This window comes from Chiloscyllium plagiosum, unplaced genomic scaffold (assembly GCF_037043375.1).
Source record: "Chiloscyllium plagiosum isolate Xiang-an unplaced genomic scaffold, Cpla_swu_hap1 HiC_scaffold_4, whole genome shotgun sequence".
NCBI lineage: Eukaryota > Metazoa > Chordata > Chondrichthyes > Orectolobiformes > Hemiscylliidae > Chiloscyllium > Chiloscyllium plagiosum.
In genome coordinates, this window is record NW_028270142.1 from 40,696,875 (window position 1) to 40,712,747 (window position 15,873).

Here is a 15,873-nt window from a genome sequence, read left to right on the forward strand (position 1 = left end):
TGTAGTGAGTTTGCAAAATATATGGCAATGTCCATGACTAAGTAATGCAACAGTATTCAACCTGTTGTTACATTCTCCTCTAAATAAGGCTCACAAATACCTTGAAGTGATGGAAAATGGCTTTGTAAGAGATGTTGGTGATATGATCCATATCCTTAAAGTGCCAATTTAAGATCTCATCATTTGGAAAAAGAGCCATCCAACCACACTTATATATGCTACAAGTGGGCATATATGGGACGATACTGGTTCCTACATCAAGAACAGAAACAAAGTCAGCAATTTCATTCATTTGAATAAAACATAAAAGAGTTCCACATTTGATCATTCCAGAGTGAAAGGATTTTCCACTCAAAGTCTCTAAGCAGTATATATAACATATTTTGAATACACACACACTAATCAAAATCTTAAATGTTTCATGTTTACAAACCTTACTTCTTGTGATCAAAATTTGGTAACATTTAAGAGGGTGCTCACCTGAGAAAGGTTTTATAACAAGGATTTTCAGCATAAACAGTTGTTTGCCAAAATATGTTAATGAACCAACTAAAACACTAGAATAAAAACTGGAAGTACTGGACAAACCTAACAGGTCCATCAGAATGTGTGGAGAGTGAAAAAGAATTAACATTGTCTGACATGACTCCTGCTGAAGATGCTCCCCAGATGCTGCCTTTCTTCTCTTCAGATCTCGAGCCTCATTACTTTTTTTAAAATACCTAACTTTTTCTTTTAGGAAGAAGTAGTAAGTGAAATTTATATCTTAGATAAGACTTTAAACAAAATACATTTAGAAAGAAACACATCAGTCAATATCATTGCAAATACCCAAATATGATTTTTTGCCTTTTTTATAGCTTCTTTAAAACACAATGAATTTGCAGTGGACCATTCTGCCCCTCAAGCCTGCTTGACCATTTGATAATATCAAGGCTGATCTGATCAGGGCCTCAACTTCTGTCTACCCCAATAACCTTCAACTCCTCTGATAATCAAAAATCTTTCGAATTCAACCTTGAATACATTCAATGATGCAGACTTCACTGCTCACTGGGGAAGAGAATTTTAGAGACATTGTACCCTCTGAGAAAAAAAGATGATTCCTTATTTAAATGGGATACTCCTAATTTTTAAACTGAGACCCCTTATTGTCAGCTCTGACAAAAGGGAATGTGCTCTCAGCATCATATGTGTCAAGTGCCTTCAGGACATTATATAATTCAATTATATTACCTTGCCATTTTTAAACCCCAGTTGGTTAAGTCCAACTTACTCCATTTTTTCTCATAATAAAAACCCTTCAACCCTGGAACTCAGTGAAACTGGATCTGCTGAGAGGGGAGAGACCTACTGAACACCAAAAGTAGCACAAGGGTCAGTAAGACCCTTGCTGTCTTTTGATTGACTGCATTCAGGAAAAAATAGACTCAGTCACAGGAAAGGGAAATAATTGATGAGTGTGTATTTAGCTCATTCTCTTTTTAAACGCCTCTGATTTATTAGTAATTGCAAGTTGTTTTTGTATTGGTAAAAGTGTGCATGATTTATTGCAACTAGTGAAAGATATTTATTTTTTGTTAAATTTAATCAGTACTAATCTGGTCACATGGAATAAATGTCCTGTAGTAGCAGGAAGTTGTGGATGCTGCTGGTCACTTAGCTAATCACATATGCAAAAACTGTCAGCTAATTGCAGAAACTTCAGCTCTGTGTTTCAGAGAGTGAGCAACGATTAGAGACACTGTGGCACATTTGCAAGGCTCAGAGTTATGTGGCTAGCACAGTCAAATTTTGCCATACTGCAGGCTTGGAGCAGGGAGGTAGAAAGGTAGTCCAAGAGAAGCAGCAGATAATGTAGAAATCCCCCATAACCCTGCTCGCTAATCAGTTTTCTGCTTTGGACACTGATGAGGGCATTGCGTCCTTAAAAGGCGTGAAGCCACAGCTACATGAGTACCAAGGGTGGCTCAACTGTACAGGAGAAGAGGAAGAAGATGGCAAGAACGGCAGAAGTAGGGGATTCATTGGTTCGGTGTTATTGTGGCAATACATGTGACTACAGCATTGTAAGCTTCCTCCTTGGTATCAAGGTGAAGGATATCATGGAATAGCTGCTAATCATTCTAGTGGGAGAGGATGAAGAGCCAAAGGCAACGACCCATGTTGGTGGTCGTGTTCTATGTCATGACTTAGATATGAAAGGAAACATTCTGAAGAAGAACAAGAGGCTGCACTTGAAACATTAACTTTGATTTCTCTCCACAGGTGCTGCCAGACCTGCTGAGATTTTCCAGCAATTTCTGTCTTTGTTTCAGATTTCCAACATCCACAGTCCTTTTGGCTTTTTTTTGTTTAGATATAAAAGGAGTTTGAATCCTGAAAGTAGATTTCAGCAATCTAGGAAACAGATTCAAAAGCAAATTTAAGAGTCATACTTCACTGCCTCAAAGTGATTATGAAATTCTGTCATGTTATCATTATGTTGTCCACAGGCTCAATTGTTATGGGGTCATCAATTAACCTTGACTTATTGCACATGACATGTTTAAAATAGCCCGCTCCCTGGTTGGAACTAGAATTATTATTCAATAAAATCCATAAAATTGATATTCGAAATCAATAAAATGATCAACTTCTAGGCTACCTTTGTTAATCTGATTCAACCAATCCAAGTTTATACACATACATTTATTGTAATACTTTTCTTTGAATCTTTATTATTTCTTCTGGTATATTCTGACCGACAGTGCTGTAATAGTGATGGGCACCAAAAAGTATTCCCAGAAGTCACTTCTTATCTCTGCTTATTCTTTACTTAAACTGATTGGAGCTCTTGATCCTCTGAATTAAGGTAATCTCTTATTACTGTACGAATATCATCCTTAACTCACAAACCATCTTTTCCACCAACTTTTCCTAACTTCCTTTCCTTCTGAAATGTCAAATAGCTTGAAATATATTGTCATGACAATTTAATACTAATATTATTTAAAAGGATCAAAAATACTGTCTTGAAATGGCTGATGTGATCATCTGATCCATCCAGATTTTCGAAGCTAATGTGCATTATATCAAACACAGTATGAATTAAAATTAACATTTTTCCCGAAGGCGATGAAATCAGATTGGGAGGTGTAAAAAAAGTCCTAATTTATAGCAAAATTAGAGACTTCTTGAGTTAGCAATGACATCTTGCCCAGATACAGAAACTTGGTCAGATACCAAATAAACAATCAATTGGCTTTCAAAGAGCTCTGCGGCAGACCAACAGGAGATAGAATTATAAAGCAGAACTTGATTACAGGATCAGAAGGCTCTTTCGCTCCAGAAAGTTGTGACTTCTTTAAGCACTGACTGGGAAGAAGCATCGGAGAACTGAGAGCTTAAAAGCCGACTTCAATACTTACTACAGCTGACCATCTCCAGGAAACCAACTAACCAACCTTGGTCTCAGTTTAAAAACTTATACCTCAAAGACACCCAAAGGTCTCTCAAGCTTAATATCCTTTTATCTTCATTAATATTGTACTCTAATTCATTTTAACAGTGGTACCTGTGACAGTGTATGTGACAGCCCAAGTGACGGCAATGCAGAATCAATGTTTGACATTGTGTCTTTATTATTTTGCTTGTGTTCAGCAGGTAATAAGATTGCTGTTTCTTTTACTGACAAAAAAATTGTGATTGACTCTCAATAGATTAGATTAGATTAGATTACTTACAGTGTGAAACAGGCCCTTCAGCCCAACAAGTCCACACCGACCCGCCGAAGCGCAACCAATCCAGACCCATTCCCCTACATTTCACCCCTTTACCTAACACTACGGGCAATTTAACATGGCCAATTCACCTAACTTGTACATATTTGGACTGTGAGAGGAAACCAGAGCACCCGGAGGACACCCACGCAGACACGGGGAGAATGTGGCCTTGCAGTAAAAAGTAGTTAACTACATTTTAATTGGAGAAAGGTGATAAAATGAACATAAATATTAATTGAAAAGATTTTTCAACAAAATCAAGGAGATAGAAAGGAGGGGAGCCGGTTCACCTCTCCTAATCAAGTTGTAACAAAATTTAGATTCATCTGAGTGGCTATCAGGTCATAAATGTATATTCTACTCTTTGTTATGAATGTTGTGAGCACTCTGTTGCAATGCTTTTCATTCTTACTTTATACAAAGACTGAAACTCCAACCTTGACCTCTGAAACATTATTAAGTTTACTTACTCTGTCCTTGTCATGTCACACTCTGGTTATCATATGCTATGTGGTAATTCTACGGCCTTAACCTCTCTTAATTTTAGCATACATGCCATCAAGTGATATTTTACTTGACTATGTAGTTTAAAGGAGAAAGTGAGGACTGCAGATGCTGGAGATCAGAGTCAAAAAGTGTGGCACTGGAAACGCACAGCTGGTCAGGCAGTAACCAAGGAGCAGAACAGTTGATGTTTTGAGCAGAAGGCCTTCATTAGGAATTGGTGGGTGGGCAAGGAGGCTGAGACATCAATGGATGGGGAGTGGGGCTCGGGGGTGGGTGAGGAAGCTGGGAATGCGATAGGTAGATGAAGGGGGGTTTGATGGTGATAGGTTGGAGCAGAGAGTGGAATGGATAGGTAGGAAGGAAGATGGATGGGTAGTACAGTTCAAGAGGGTGGTGCTGAGTTGGAGGGTTCCCAAAAAAACAAAACACATCAATGAGCTTGTCATTCCCATTGTATTTAATGAACAAATTTGAATTAATGCCTCCAGTCATGCATTTGCTTACATTCTTACATCAATTAACATGATAGTCACCCTGAGTGAAATGCCCTAGTGTAGATAAGTGAATATAAATGAACATGCTCATCAACCAATCCTTTGCTGACCCCCTTCGCCACCGCGTCACACTTCAATATTCTTTGAAATTCACTGAATCCTCAGTCTCACTATTATCCTACTCACCTCAATTCTCTCACTGTTATCTCCAGGTTTCCTTCTATTTCTGGTATTAACCTGTATTTCCTAGTAATAATGAGAGACTGAGAAAAGGTAGGAAAAAAATGCACCAATTTCTCTCTTTACCAAAATTCCCATGTAAACCAAGTTCCCAATGACACACTAAGTCTATGTCTCACTCTGATGTAGTGTCTCCTTGCATTCCTCTTGACTCCATCAGTTTTACATTTGTGTTCCATGTTTTTACTCAATGCTTTTAGCCTGACTAAGTATGCCCAGGTTTCAGCTGAATATATTTATGTTGAAAAGTAATCCTGAGTTTTCAAATACAACCTGCATCAGGAACATGTACAGTTGACAGAGTTTCCCAGAAACCTATGCACCAACAGAACTTACAAAGGTACCTTTGAACTTGTTCATGAACAACTATATACAGCAATGAAGAATTGAACGAGGATAGGGGATAAGACTAGCTAACATTCTTATCCACACGCTCAAATCCTTCCAAAGCTTTTCCCCTGCCTGTCAAACACCCCAATCAGCTGAGCTCTGTCTCCTCCTCCAAGTTGTTCATCCCAAATTTCCATCACTCTCATAGATGTGCCTTTATGCTTTGAGCATAAACTTTTAATGTCTTCCTTCTGTCCCTTGCTTTCTCCTCCTTTAAGATGCTCCTGAAAATCTACCTCTTCAACTAAGCTTTTGATCAGCTGCCCTGGTGCTCCTGCTGTGACCTGCTATCAACTGGAGTAATTCTAATGGTCAGCTGCAACAGGCCAAGGTGACCTAGTGATTTCTACCTGGAGAGACCAAGAGCAGAACAAGTACACACCGTGAGAATTTGATAGGATGAGTTCCTTCCCTTTCAATGCAAGTGGTGAAGGCTGAAACAAAGCCAAGCGATGGATGGTAACAGTGGCATCACACACAACACCGGGGTACATATGGCTCCACTCTGCCGATGGGTGACATCGAGCCGGATCCAAAAGTGAGCTGTTCGGAAGCACCTTGTTACCAGGGTAACCTGTGAAAGAGAGTTGAATTGTATATCAGTCTGATACAGTCTGAGCTAAGTTAGCAGTCTACATGAAGATCTTCTCTCTATATTCCTCCTTAGAGCAGAAAACAATTAAGGCTGAAGAGCTATGCACAGTATTTGCTAAATCATCAACCAATAAGTATACCCCTCAGGCAGATATAAATTATTCTGTGTCAACTGTTTGGAGGAAGAGCAGGAAGTTAACCCACAGTAAACAAAAATAAACTGACTACTTTAGTCATTGTCACTAAGTTGTACTAAATTGGCTGGTGTGTTTCCTATGCTACAACAGTGACTACATTCCAAAAGTGTGTTGCTGGTTGTAAAGCTCTCTGGATTGTTCTGAAATTGAGAAAGGTGACATAGAAATACAAGAATTTCTTGGTTAGCTTGTTTAGGTTTGCCTAATTCATTCACGAGGTATGGGTGTCGCTGGCCAGATCAGCAATAATTGTCAGTTCCGAATTGCCCTGGAGCAGGTGGTAGTGAGTTGCCTCCTTGAAATGTGATGTGGGTCAACCCCAGGATGCTGATAGGTAGGGAGTTCCAGGATTTTGATCCTGTAACAGTGAAGGAATAGTGATGTAATTCCAAGTCAGGATAGCGAGTGGCTTGGAGGGGAACTTGCAAATGTGTTTGCTGTCCTTGCCCTTCACATGGCATTGGTCATATGTTTGGAAGGTGCTGTCTGAAGGATACTGGTAAATTTCTGCAGTGCATCTGCGGATGGTTATACACTGTGGTTTCTGAGTGTTATTGATGGGAGAACTGAGTGTTACTGGGTGTAGTGCCAATCAATCAGGTTGCTTTGTCTTGGATGGTGTCAAACTTGGGTGTTATTGGAGCTACACTGATCCAGGCAAGTGAGGTGTATTCCATCACACTCCAAACTTGTGCCTTGTAGATGGTGGGCAGGCTTTGGGGAGTCAGGAGGTGAATTACTTTTTGCAGGATTCCTAGCTTCTGGTTTGCTTTTGTTGTCACTATATTTATATTCCCAGCCCAGTCAGCTTCTAATCAAATGTAACCACTCAGGACATTGATAATGGGGATTCAGTGATGGTAACAACATTGAATGTCAAAAGCAATGATTAGCTTATCTCATTGGAGATGGCCATTGCTTGGCACTTGTGCGGCACAAATGTTACTTGCTAGTTGTCAGTCCAAACCAGATAATTGCAGGTCTTTCTGCATTTTGGGTGTAGATTCCTTCAGTATCTGAAGAGTCATGGATGGTACAGAAGATTATACAATCATCAGTAATGATCCCCATTTTTGATGTTATGGAGGGAAGATCCTGATGAAGCACCTGAAGATGTTGGACCTAGGGCACTACCCTGAGGAACTCCTGCAGAGATATCCTAGAACTGAGTTTATTGACCACTAACAATGACATTATTCTGAGTCAGCCAAGAGTTTTCCCCTGATTGCCACCGACTTTAGTTTTGCTAAGGCCCCTTAACATCACACTTGATGACAAATAACGACTTGATGTCAAGGGCAGTCACTTTCATCTCATCTCTGGGATTCAGCTCTTTGGCCTAATTTTGAACTAAGGCTGTAATGAGATTAGGAGCTGTGGCCTTGGCAGATCACATACTCATCTTTCGCCTCAGGACCCTTCAACCCCATGACATCAATGTGCATCGCCACACCCTCACCACCCGACAACAGGAGGAAGAACGCCTCATCTTCCATCTCGGGTCGCTTCAACCCCATGGCATTAATGTGAATTCACCAGTTTCACTATTTCCCCTCCCCCAACCTTACCCCAGTTCCAACTTTCCAGCTCAGCACCGTCCTCATGACCTGTCCCACTGTAAACCTTCTTCCCACCTATCCACTCCACCCTCCTCTCTGACCTATCACCTTATCCCCATCTCCATCCACCTATTGCACTCTCAGCTACCTTCTCCCCAGCCCCACCCTCTCCCATTTATCTCTCCATCCCCAAGGCTCCCAGCTTAATTCCTGATGAAGGGCTTTTGCCCAAAACATTGATTTTCCTGCTCCTTGGATGCTGCCTGACATTCTGTGCTTTTCGAACACCACTCTGAACTTGACTCTAATCTCCAGCATCCGTAGTACCCACTTCTGCCTAAATCACACACTCAGTGTCAGTGAGCAGCCTATGGCTGAGCATGTGTTGCTTGAGAGCACTCAAATAAAAGCAAGGGGGAAAATCTGAAATAAAAGCAGGAAATATTTGAGAAACTCAGCAAGTCTGGCAGCATCTGTGGAGAAAGAAACAGCGTTAATGTTGAGTCCAGTATAAAACCTTTTCAGAACTGCTTCATAGCACTTTACTGAAGATTGAGAATAGACTGAAGGAACAGTAATTAGCCAGGTTGGATCTGTCCTGCTTTTTGTGTACAGGCCAACATTGTTGGATCGATGCCTGTGTTGGAGCTGAACTGGAACAGTTTGGCTAAGAGTGCAGCAAGTTCCATAGTAAAAGCTTAGAGGGAACATGCTTCTTAATATCACATGGAATGAACTGCCTTGAAGACTGGTGTCTCTATTATTGTGGATCTGCAGAGGAGAATGAAATGGATCATTCACTTGGCATGGCTGGCTGAAGATGGTTGCAAATGCTTCAGCCATATCTTTTGCACTGATGAGTATGGCTCATCTGTCATTGAGAATGGGGTATATTTGTAGAGATTACTCCTCCAGAATTGTTTAATTGTTTACCATCATTCACAACTGGATACACAGGACTGCAGAGCTATAATCAGATCCATAGGATGTGGAATAGCTTTGTTTTGTCTATCATTTACAGCTTTCCATCACACTCCTGACTTGTGTCTTGTAGATGGTGGACAGGCTTTCAAGAGTCAGGAGGTAAGTTACTTGCTGCAGGATTCCTAGCCTTTGACCTGCTCTTGTAGCCACTGCATTTATGTGGTGAGTTCAGTTGAGTTTGAGATCAATGATAACTCTCAGGATGTTGGTAGTGGAGGATTCAGTGATGGAAACACCATTGAATATCAAGTGGCAGTGATTGGATTGTCTCTAATTAGTCTAGCATATCTGTGACACAAATATTATTTGCCACTTGTCAGCCCAAGCCTGGATATTTTCCTGATCTTGTTGCATTTGGACACAAATTACTTCAGTGTTCGAGGAGTCACAAATGGTCCTAAATATTGTGTAATTATTGGCAAACCTCCCACTTTGGACCTTAAGATAGAGGGAAGATCATTGATGAAGCAGTTGAAGATAGTTGGGCCTAACACACTACCCTGATAAGCTCCTGCAGGGATGTCCTGGAGTTGAGATGACTGACCTCCAACAACCACAGCAATCTTCCTATGTATCAGGAGTTTGCCCCCTGATACCCATTGATTCCAGTTTTGCTAGGGCTCCTTAATACCACACTCAGTTGAATGCAGTCTTGGTGTCAAGGACTGTCACTCTCATCTCACCTCTGGAATTCAGCATATGAATTGTGCATAAGTGAACCAAGGCTGTAACATGGTCAGGAGCTGAGCTAGCGGAATCCAAACTGAGCAAGTTATTGCTGAGCAGGTGCTGCTTGGTAACACTGTTGATGACACCTTCCATCACTTTACTGATGATCAGCAGTAGATTTATGGGGTGGTAATTGACCAGTTTGGACTTGTCCTGCTCTTTATGTACAGGACATTCTTGAGTAATTTTCCATATTGTTGGGTACATGCCGGTGTTGTAACTCTACTGGAACAGCTTGGCTAAGGGAATGGCAAGTTCTGGAGCACAAGTTTTCAGTGCTATTGCCAGAATATTATTAGGGCCCATAGTCTTTTCAGCATCCAGTTTCTTGATATCACGTGGAGTGAATCGAATTGGCTGAAGGCTGGTATTTGTAATGTTGAGGGCCACTGGAGAAGGCCGAAATGGGTCATCCATTCAGCACTTCTGGCTGAAGATGGCTGCAAAGCTTCAGCCTTCTCTTTTGCACTGTTGTACTGTGCTCTTCCATCATTGAGGATGGGGATACTTCTGGAGCTTCCTCCTCCAGTGAGTTTTTTAGTTGTCCACTACCATTCAGGATGATTGGTAGTGAATGGTAGGACTGCAGAGCTTATATCTGATCAGTTGATTGTGGGGTCATTTAACTCTGACTGTCACTTGTTCCTTATGTTGTTTGGCATGCAAGTAATCTTGTTGGATGGCTTCATTAGGTTGACACTTCATTAGGTTGATGCCCTGGCTTGATGGCAATGGTTTAATGGTTAGTGCAGCACTCCCTCAGTACTGACCTTCTGATAGTCCTGTACTCCCTTCGCAATCTCCTTCTGACAGTGCAGCATTCCCCTAGTACTGACCATCTGACAGTGTAGCATTCCCTCAGTGGTAACCTTCTGACAGGATGTCACTCTCTAAGTACTGACCCCTCTGACAGTGCACCACTCACTCAATACTGACCCCTCTGACAGTGCAGCACTCTCTTAGTACTGACCCCTCTGACAATTCAGCACCTGCTCAAAACTGACCCCTTTGACAGCGCTGCACTCCTTCAGCAGTGACCCTCTGACAGTGCTGCACTCCCTGAGTCTGATCCTTTGAATGTGTGCCACTCTCTTGGCACTGACCCGTCTGACAGCAAAGCACTACCTCAGTACTAACCCTGATAGCGTAGCACTCTCTCAGTGCTGACCCCTCTGACAGTGCAGCATTCCCTCAGTGCTGATCCTTTGATAGTGCAGCACTCCCTCAAAACAAAGCCCTCTTACAGTGCAGCACTCCCTCAGTACTGACCCTTCTGACAGCACAACATTGCCAGAGTGCAGACCATCTAAGAGTGCAGCACTCCCTCAGTACTGACTGCCTGACAGAGCAGTGCTCCCTGAATCCTGACTCTCTGACAGTAGTGACCATCTGATATTTTTGTGCTCCCTCAGTTCTGTCCCTCTGACAGTGCAGACCTCACTCACTCCTTGATGTTCCAACAGCTCATTACCAAAACTAACCCTCTGACATTTTGCATATTCGTACAATTGTTTAAATTTAAATTATTTAAAAGCAATGACGTAGTTTGGTTGACAGAGTCAACTGCCCGGGACCTGGGTTTGCGATTCTAACTTCAGGTAAGTACTTATGTGGAGTTTACACATTCTCCCTGTGTCTGCGTGGGTTTCCACTGGGTGCTCCAATTTCCTTCCACAGTCCATAAATGTGCAGGTAAGGTGGATTGACCGTGCTAAATTTGGGGCTGGGGTTTACAGGGGCCAGGGAATGGGCCGGCATACGATGCTCTTCAGAGGGTCAGTGCAAATTCAATAGGCCAAATAGCCTCTATCTGCACTGTTGGGATTCGATGAATAGGAAGTTACGATAATGAGTAAAGCTGAGGAAATTTCATCAAGAAAACAGAAAACTGGAGGTGGCTGATAGAGGTTTTCAAAGTCATAGACTTAGAGAGTCATCCAGTGTGGAAACAGATCCTACGGTGCGACTAGTCCAGCAGAACATAATCCCAAACTAAACTAGCCCCATCAGCCTGCCCCTGGTCCATATCCCTCTAAACCTTTCCTATTCACATACTTGATAGGCTAGCTATAGTAAAGATTTTTCTACTCATGGCTGAGGCTAGAACTAAAGGTCATAAATATAAGACAATGATTAATAAATCCAATAGGAAATTCAGAAGAAACCTTCTTATCCATTGAGTGTGAAAATATGTAATTTGTTACACAGGAAGTGGTTGAGTTAAATAGCGTAGATACACTATACTTAAACACAAAAGAGAGAGCATTCGATTGATATGCTACTTGGCTGAGATGCACAGGAATGGGAGAAGACTCATGAGCAACATAAACACTACCATGGGTCAAATGGACCAAATGGTTTGTTTCTGTAGTGTAAATCTGTTGTAGTTCCACCAGTGCTGCCTCTTTCCAATGTGACTTTTGGAGTAAAGGGTTTAAATATGGAAATGTGGTATGTCACCTACCACCTCCTCAATATTCCCCCAAGAATCAATGGGGCAAAATTGACAAACAGGACCCAGATTCTTTATAATCAGGCCATGGCCCAGCATAAACATTAGCTAGTGTCCTTCCATGTCCCAAATCTCTTCAGCTCACCTGTGAGAGATCCATCCAGATCATGTAGGACAATATCGTTCTCAGAGGAGAAGGCGCCCTTGGTGGTTGTGTTAAAATACTGAACGCCACTGAATCTCACGTTCCAACCACGATGTTGTATGGGTTCAAAGTTTATCAACTCTGTCAGGGCTATTGCTGTGCAGTTTGGCTGGTCAAAGTTTACCAACTTTATTGTGGACACCATCAACCCTTCAGAAAGTGGCAGAGCAATGCCTTTGCTGGTGCAATTGATGGCTTTAAAATTAAGTTCCTCAGCATGACCTACAATTGTTGCATTCTTGATCATTGCTCCCATGGCCTCTCCCCATTCACTTACATAGGAGTGCTTGATGTTTTTGATATCTATGCCAGCCTTCTCATTGTTGACCATCACAAAGTTATGGAATTGGAGAGCACCACCTCCCACCCACTCTGCCCCTCTCTGACAGTTCCATGAGATCAGTGAATCAAATCTGGCTGGTTCTGGGATCGGTGAGTTGCACTGACCCCCTTTCTGTGGGTGATAAGCTTCAAAAATCCACAGTCCGTACCAGCCCTGGGAATGCACAGTGTTGTTTAAGAACTGACCGAGGGGTAGGTTGCGTGGGCAGACATCAGGTGTGTAGGAAGGTCCATCAGGGTGCTCCAGGAGACGGTACCAGAAGCCAAAGTGTGTACCCCCTGCAGCAGCGTTATGTCTGATCGTGTTCGAGGGATTGGTCACCCAGAATGCTGCAGGGGTGAGGTCATCATTCAGTAGGCTGGTGCTTTGCCGCACCATGACTGCCAGGTTGTACTGCAGCACATTGCCTTGTTCAATGCCATCCTCAATGAAGAACGCTCCTCCCATGATGTTGTAGGCCACGTTGCCCTCCACCAGGAGGTGGTGTGTACCATGGATAGTAACAGCCCTGTTAAATGTCTGGTGTATCGCACAACCTCGCACATATGACTTATATCTCAGGTCTCCCATAAGGTGCCAGTGGATTGGGTAGCGTCCCAAACGGAAGGCTTGTCCCGCATGATATATCTGGGAAAAAGAAAAAGGAAAAGATCACTAGAGAAAAAGGCAAGAAACTTTTGCATTTTCCTTGCAGCATTGGAACATTGAGAGATTGTGAATGGCACTATTGAAATGAAAGCTCTTTATATTTTTGCAAACAGTAACTTGTTTCTATAGTCCCTTTAACATGGCAAATTCAGAGTTTGTGTCATCCCTGCTCTTGGCCAGAAACGCCAGAGAATTCATAATATGGTCAAACAGACCTGAGTATTAACTTGGTTGTCATAGAGTCATACAGCACACAAGCTCACCCTTCTGTCCAACTTTTCTGCGCCGATCAGACATCCCAACCTGACCCAGTCCCATTTGCCAGCATTAGGCCCATATCCCTGTAAACCATTCCTATTCATATACCCATCCAGATGCTTCTCAAACGTTGTAATTGTACCCACCTCTACCACTCCCTCTGTAAAGATTCTATTCCATTCACTCAGTTACTCCGCCTTGCTTGCTTCTGTTTTGAAGATGCCAACTTTGATAAGGGGGCCTCTGAAATGTCCACCTTCTTCTTCAGCGGAGGATTCCCTAGCATCCTCACCCTGTCTCTTCCCTCTCACAAGAAGGTAAGGGTCTTTTTGTATGCACCTGCCATCTCACCAGCATTGCCATCCAGAAGAACATTAGCCACCATTTCTGTTACCTCTGGTGGAATGCCGCACCTTCCCTTGTCAGTCTTCTGCAAGGACTGTGCCCTCTAGGACACCATTGTCCACTCGTCTTCCACTTTCAACACATTCCTATGGTCTCACAGCACCTTCCCTTGCAATCGCAGAAGGTGTAATATTTGCCGTTTACTTCCTGTCTCCTCACCATCCAAGGCACCAAATATGGAGAAAGTGAGGACTGTAGGTTCTGGAGATCAGAGTCAAAAAGTGTGGTGCTGGAAAAGGCTGCATCCAAGGAACAGGAGTGCCAAAGTTTCGAGCATAAGATCTTTGTCAGGAATTGGAGGCGTGGGGGTGGGGGGGGGGGTGCCAAGGGAGCTGAGAGATAAATGGGAGAGGGTGGGGCTAGAGGGAAGGTAGCTGGAATGCGTAGGTAGATGAAGGTGATAGATCAGAGTGGAGGGTGGAGCAGATAGTTGGGAAGGAAGATGGACAGGTAGGACAATTCAAGTGGGTGGTGCCGAGTTGGAGAGTGTGATCTGGGATAAGGTGGGGGGAGGGGAGATGAGGAAACTAGTGAAATCGACATTGATTCCGTGTGTTTGGAGGATCCCAAGGTGGAAGATAAGGCGTTCTTCCTCCAGGTGTCAGGTGGCTAGAATTTGGCAGTGGAAGAGGCCCAGGACATGCATGTCCTTGGCAGAGTGGGAGGGGGTGTTGAAGTGTTTGGCCATGGGGCGGTGAGGTTGTTTAGAGTCTATGTCCCAGAAATATTCTGCCAGTTGGCGTCCTGTATCCCCAATATAGAGGAGACCACATCAAGAGCAACAGACACAGTAGATAACATGTGTGGAAGTGCAAGAAAATCTCTGTTGGATGTGGAAAGATCCTTTGGGGCCTTAGATGGAGGTGAGAGGGGAGGTGTGGGTGCAGGTTTTACACTTTTTGCAATGGCAAGGGAAGGTGCTGGGAGTGGAGGCAGTGTTGGTGGCGGGGTTGCGGGTGGCGTTGACCTAACAAGGGAGTTGCAGAGGGAATGGTCTCTGCAGAATGCAGATAGGGGTGGGGAGGGAAATATACCTCTGGTGGTGAGGTCTGTTTGTAAGTGGTGAAAATTGCAGAGGATGATGCATTGTATCTGGTTGTTGGTAGAGTGGAAGGTGTGGACAAGGGACGTTCTGCCCTTTTTGCAATTGGAGGGATGGGGTTCAAGGGCAGAGGTGCGGGATGTGGAGGAGATGCGCTGGAGTTTGAGCACAAGCTCTTCATCAGGAACATACCTTCCAGGCGAAGCAGCACTTTACCTGCACTTCAGTCAATTGAATCTACAGTATTCGCTGCTCACAATGTGGTCTCCTCTACATCGGGGAAATGAAGCACAGGTCGGGTGAATATCATCAAACACCTACACACCTATGTTCTGCCCACAAAAATGATCGTGCTTCCAGTCACTTGCCACTTCAACATACCACCAAGTTCTCTGGCCCACATCTCCATTTCAGGCTTACTGGAGTGATCTGGAGAAGCTCAGCACATGTTGGAAGATCAGTATCTCATTTTCTGCTTGGGAACCCTGCTGTCTTCTGGATTTTATATCAATTTCAACAATCTTAGGGCTTGAGCCCCAATCCCCATGCTTTCCCCCCTCCCACACACCAGGCTTTATCGTCATATTGGTTGCCACCACACACTAACCACTGTCAGTCACTAATAATCCCCATTAGCAGTGATTCAGTCCTCCAGATTGACTTTAACTACCCCCTTGTTTATCCAAGTGTTTTTCTCTCTCTTTGGGCTCTATCTCCATCTACCTTTTACTCTTCCCTTTCCTTCCACCCCAGCTTCCGTACAAAAGCTGGCTCCTAGCTACTATCAGTTCTGAAGAAAGATCACTTGACCCAAACTATTAATTCTGATTTCTCACTAATGATGTTGCCAGATCTGCTTAGCTTTTCCAGTAATTTCTGTTTTTGTTTCAGTAATAAGAAGGCTTCATTAATGCCTTGTCAAAGTGTTTTAAATTTAAATGTATGACTGTGAAGGTTGTTCTTGACTGTGACATCCATAAGGAACATAACTGAGATAAACAGAGATATTGAAGATTATGTCATTATATTTCCTGGAGCTGATATGTCTACACTTTGAGGACT

The 15,873-nt window shown here is 43.0% G+C and overlaps 1 protein-coding gene across 2 annotated transcripts in view; it reads right to left on the bottom strand.

Annotated features, from left to right (window-relative positions):
• Positions 1–15,873, bottom strand: part of LOC122549503 (fibrocystin-L-like) — a 243,183-nt gene that overhangs the window by 76,785 nt on the left and 150,525 nt on the right. For both annotated transcript variants that reach the window (XM_087986185.1, XM_087986184.1), the window contains exons 50-52: positions 12,056–13,085; positions 5,778–5,969; positions 101–252 (exon numbers count right to left, since the gene is read on the bottom strand). In XM_087986185.1, the coding sequence (XP_087842311.1) occupies positions 101–252; positions 5,778–5,969; positions 12,056–13,085 (1,374 nt within the window). The remainder of the gene's footprint in view (positions 1–100; positions 253–5,777; positions 5,970–12,055; positions 13,086–15,873) is intronic.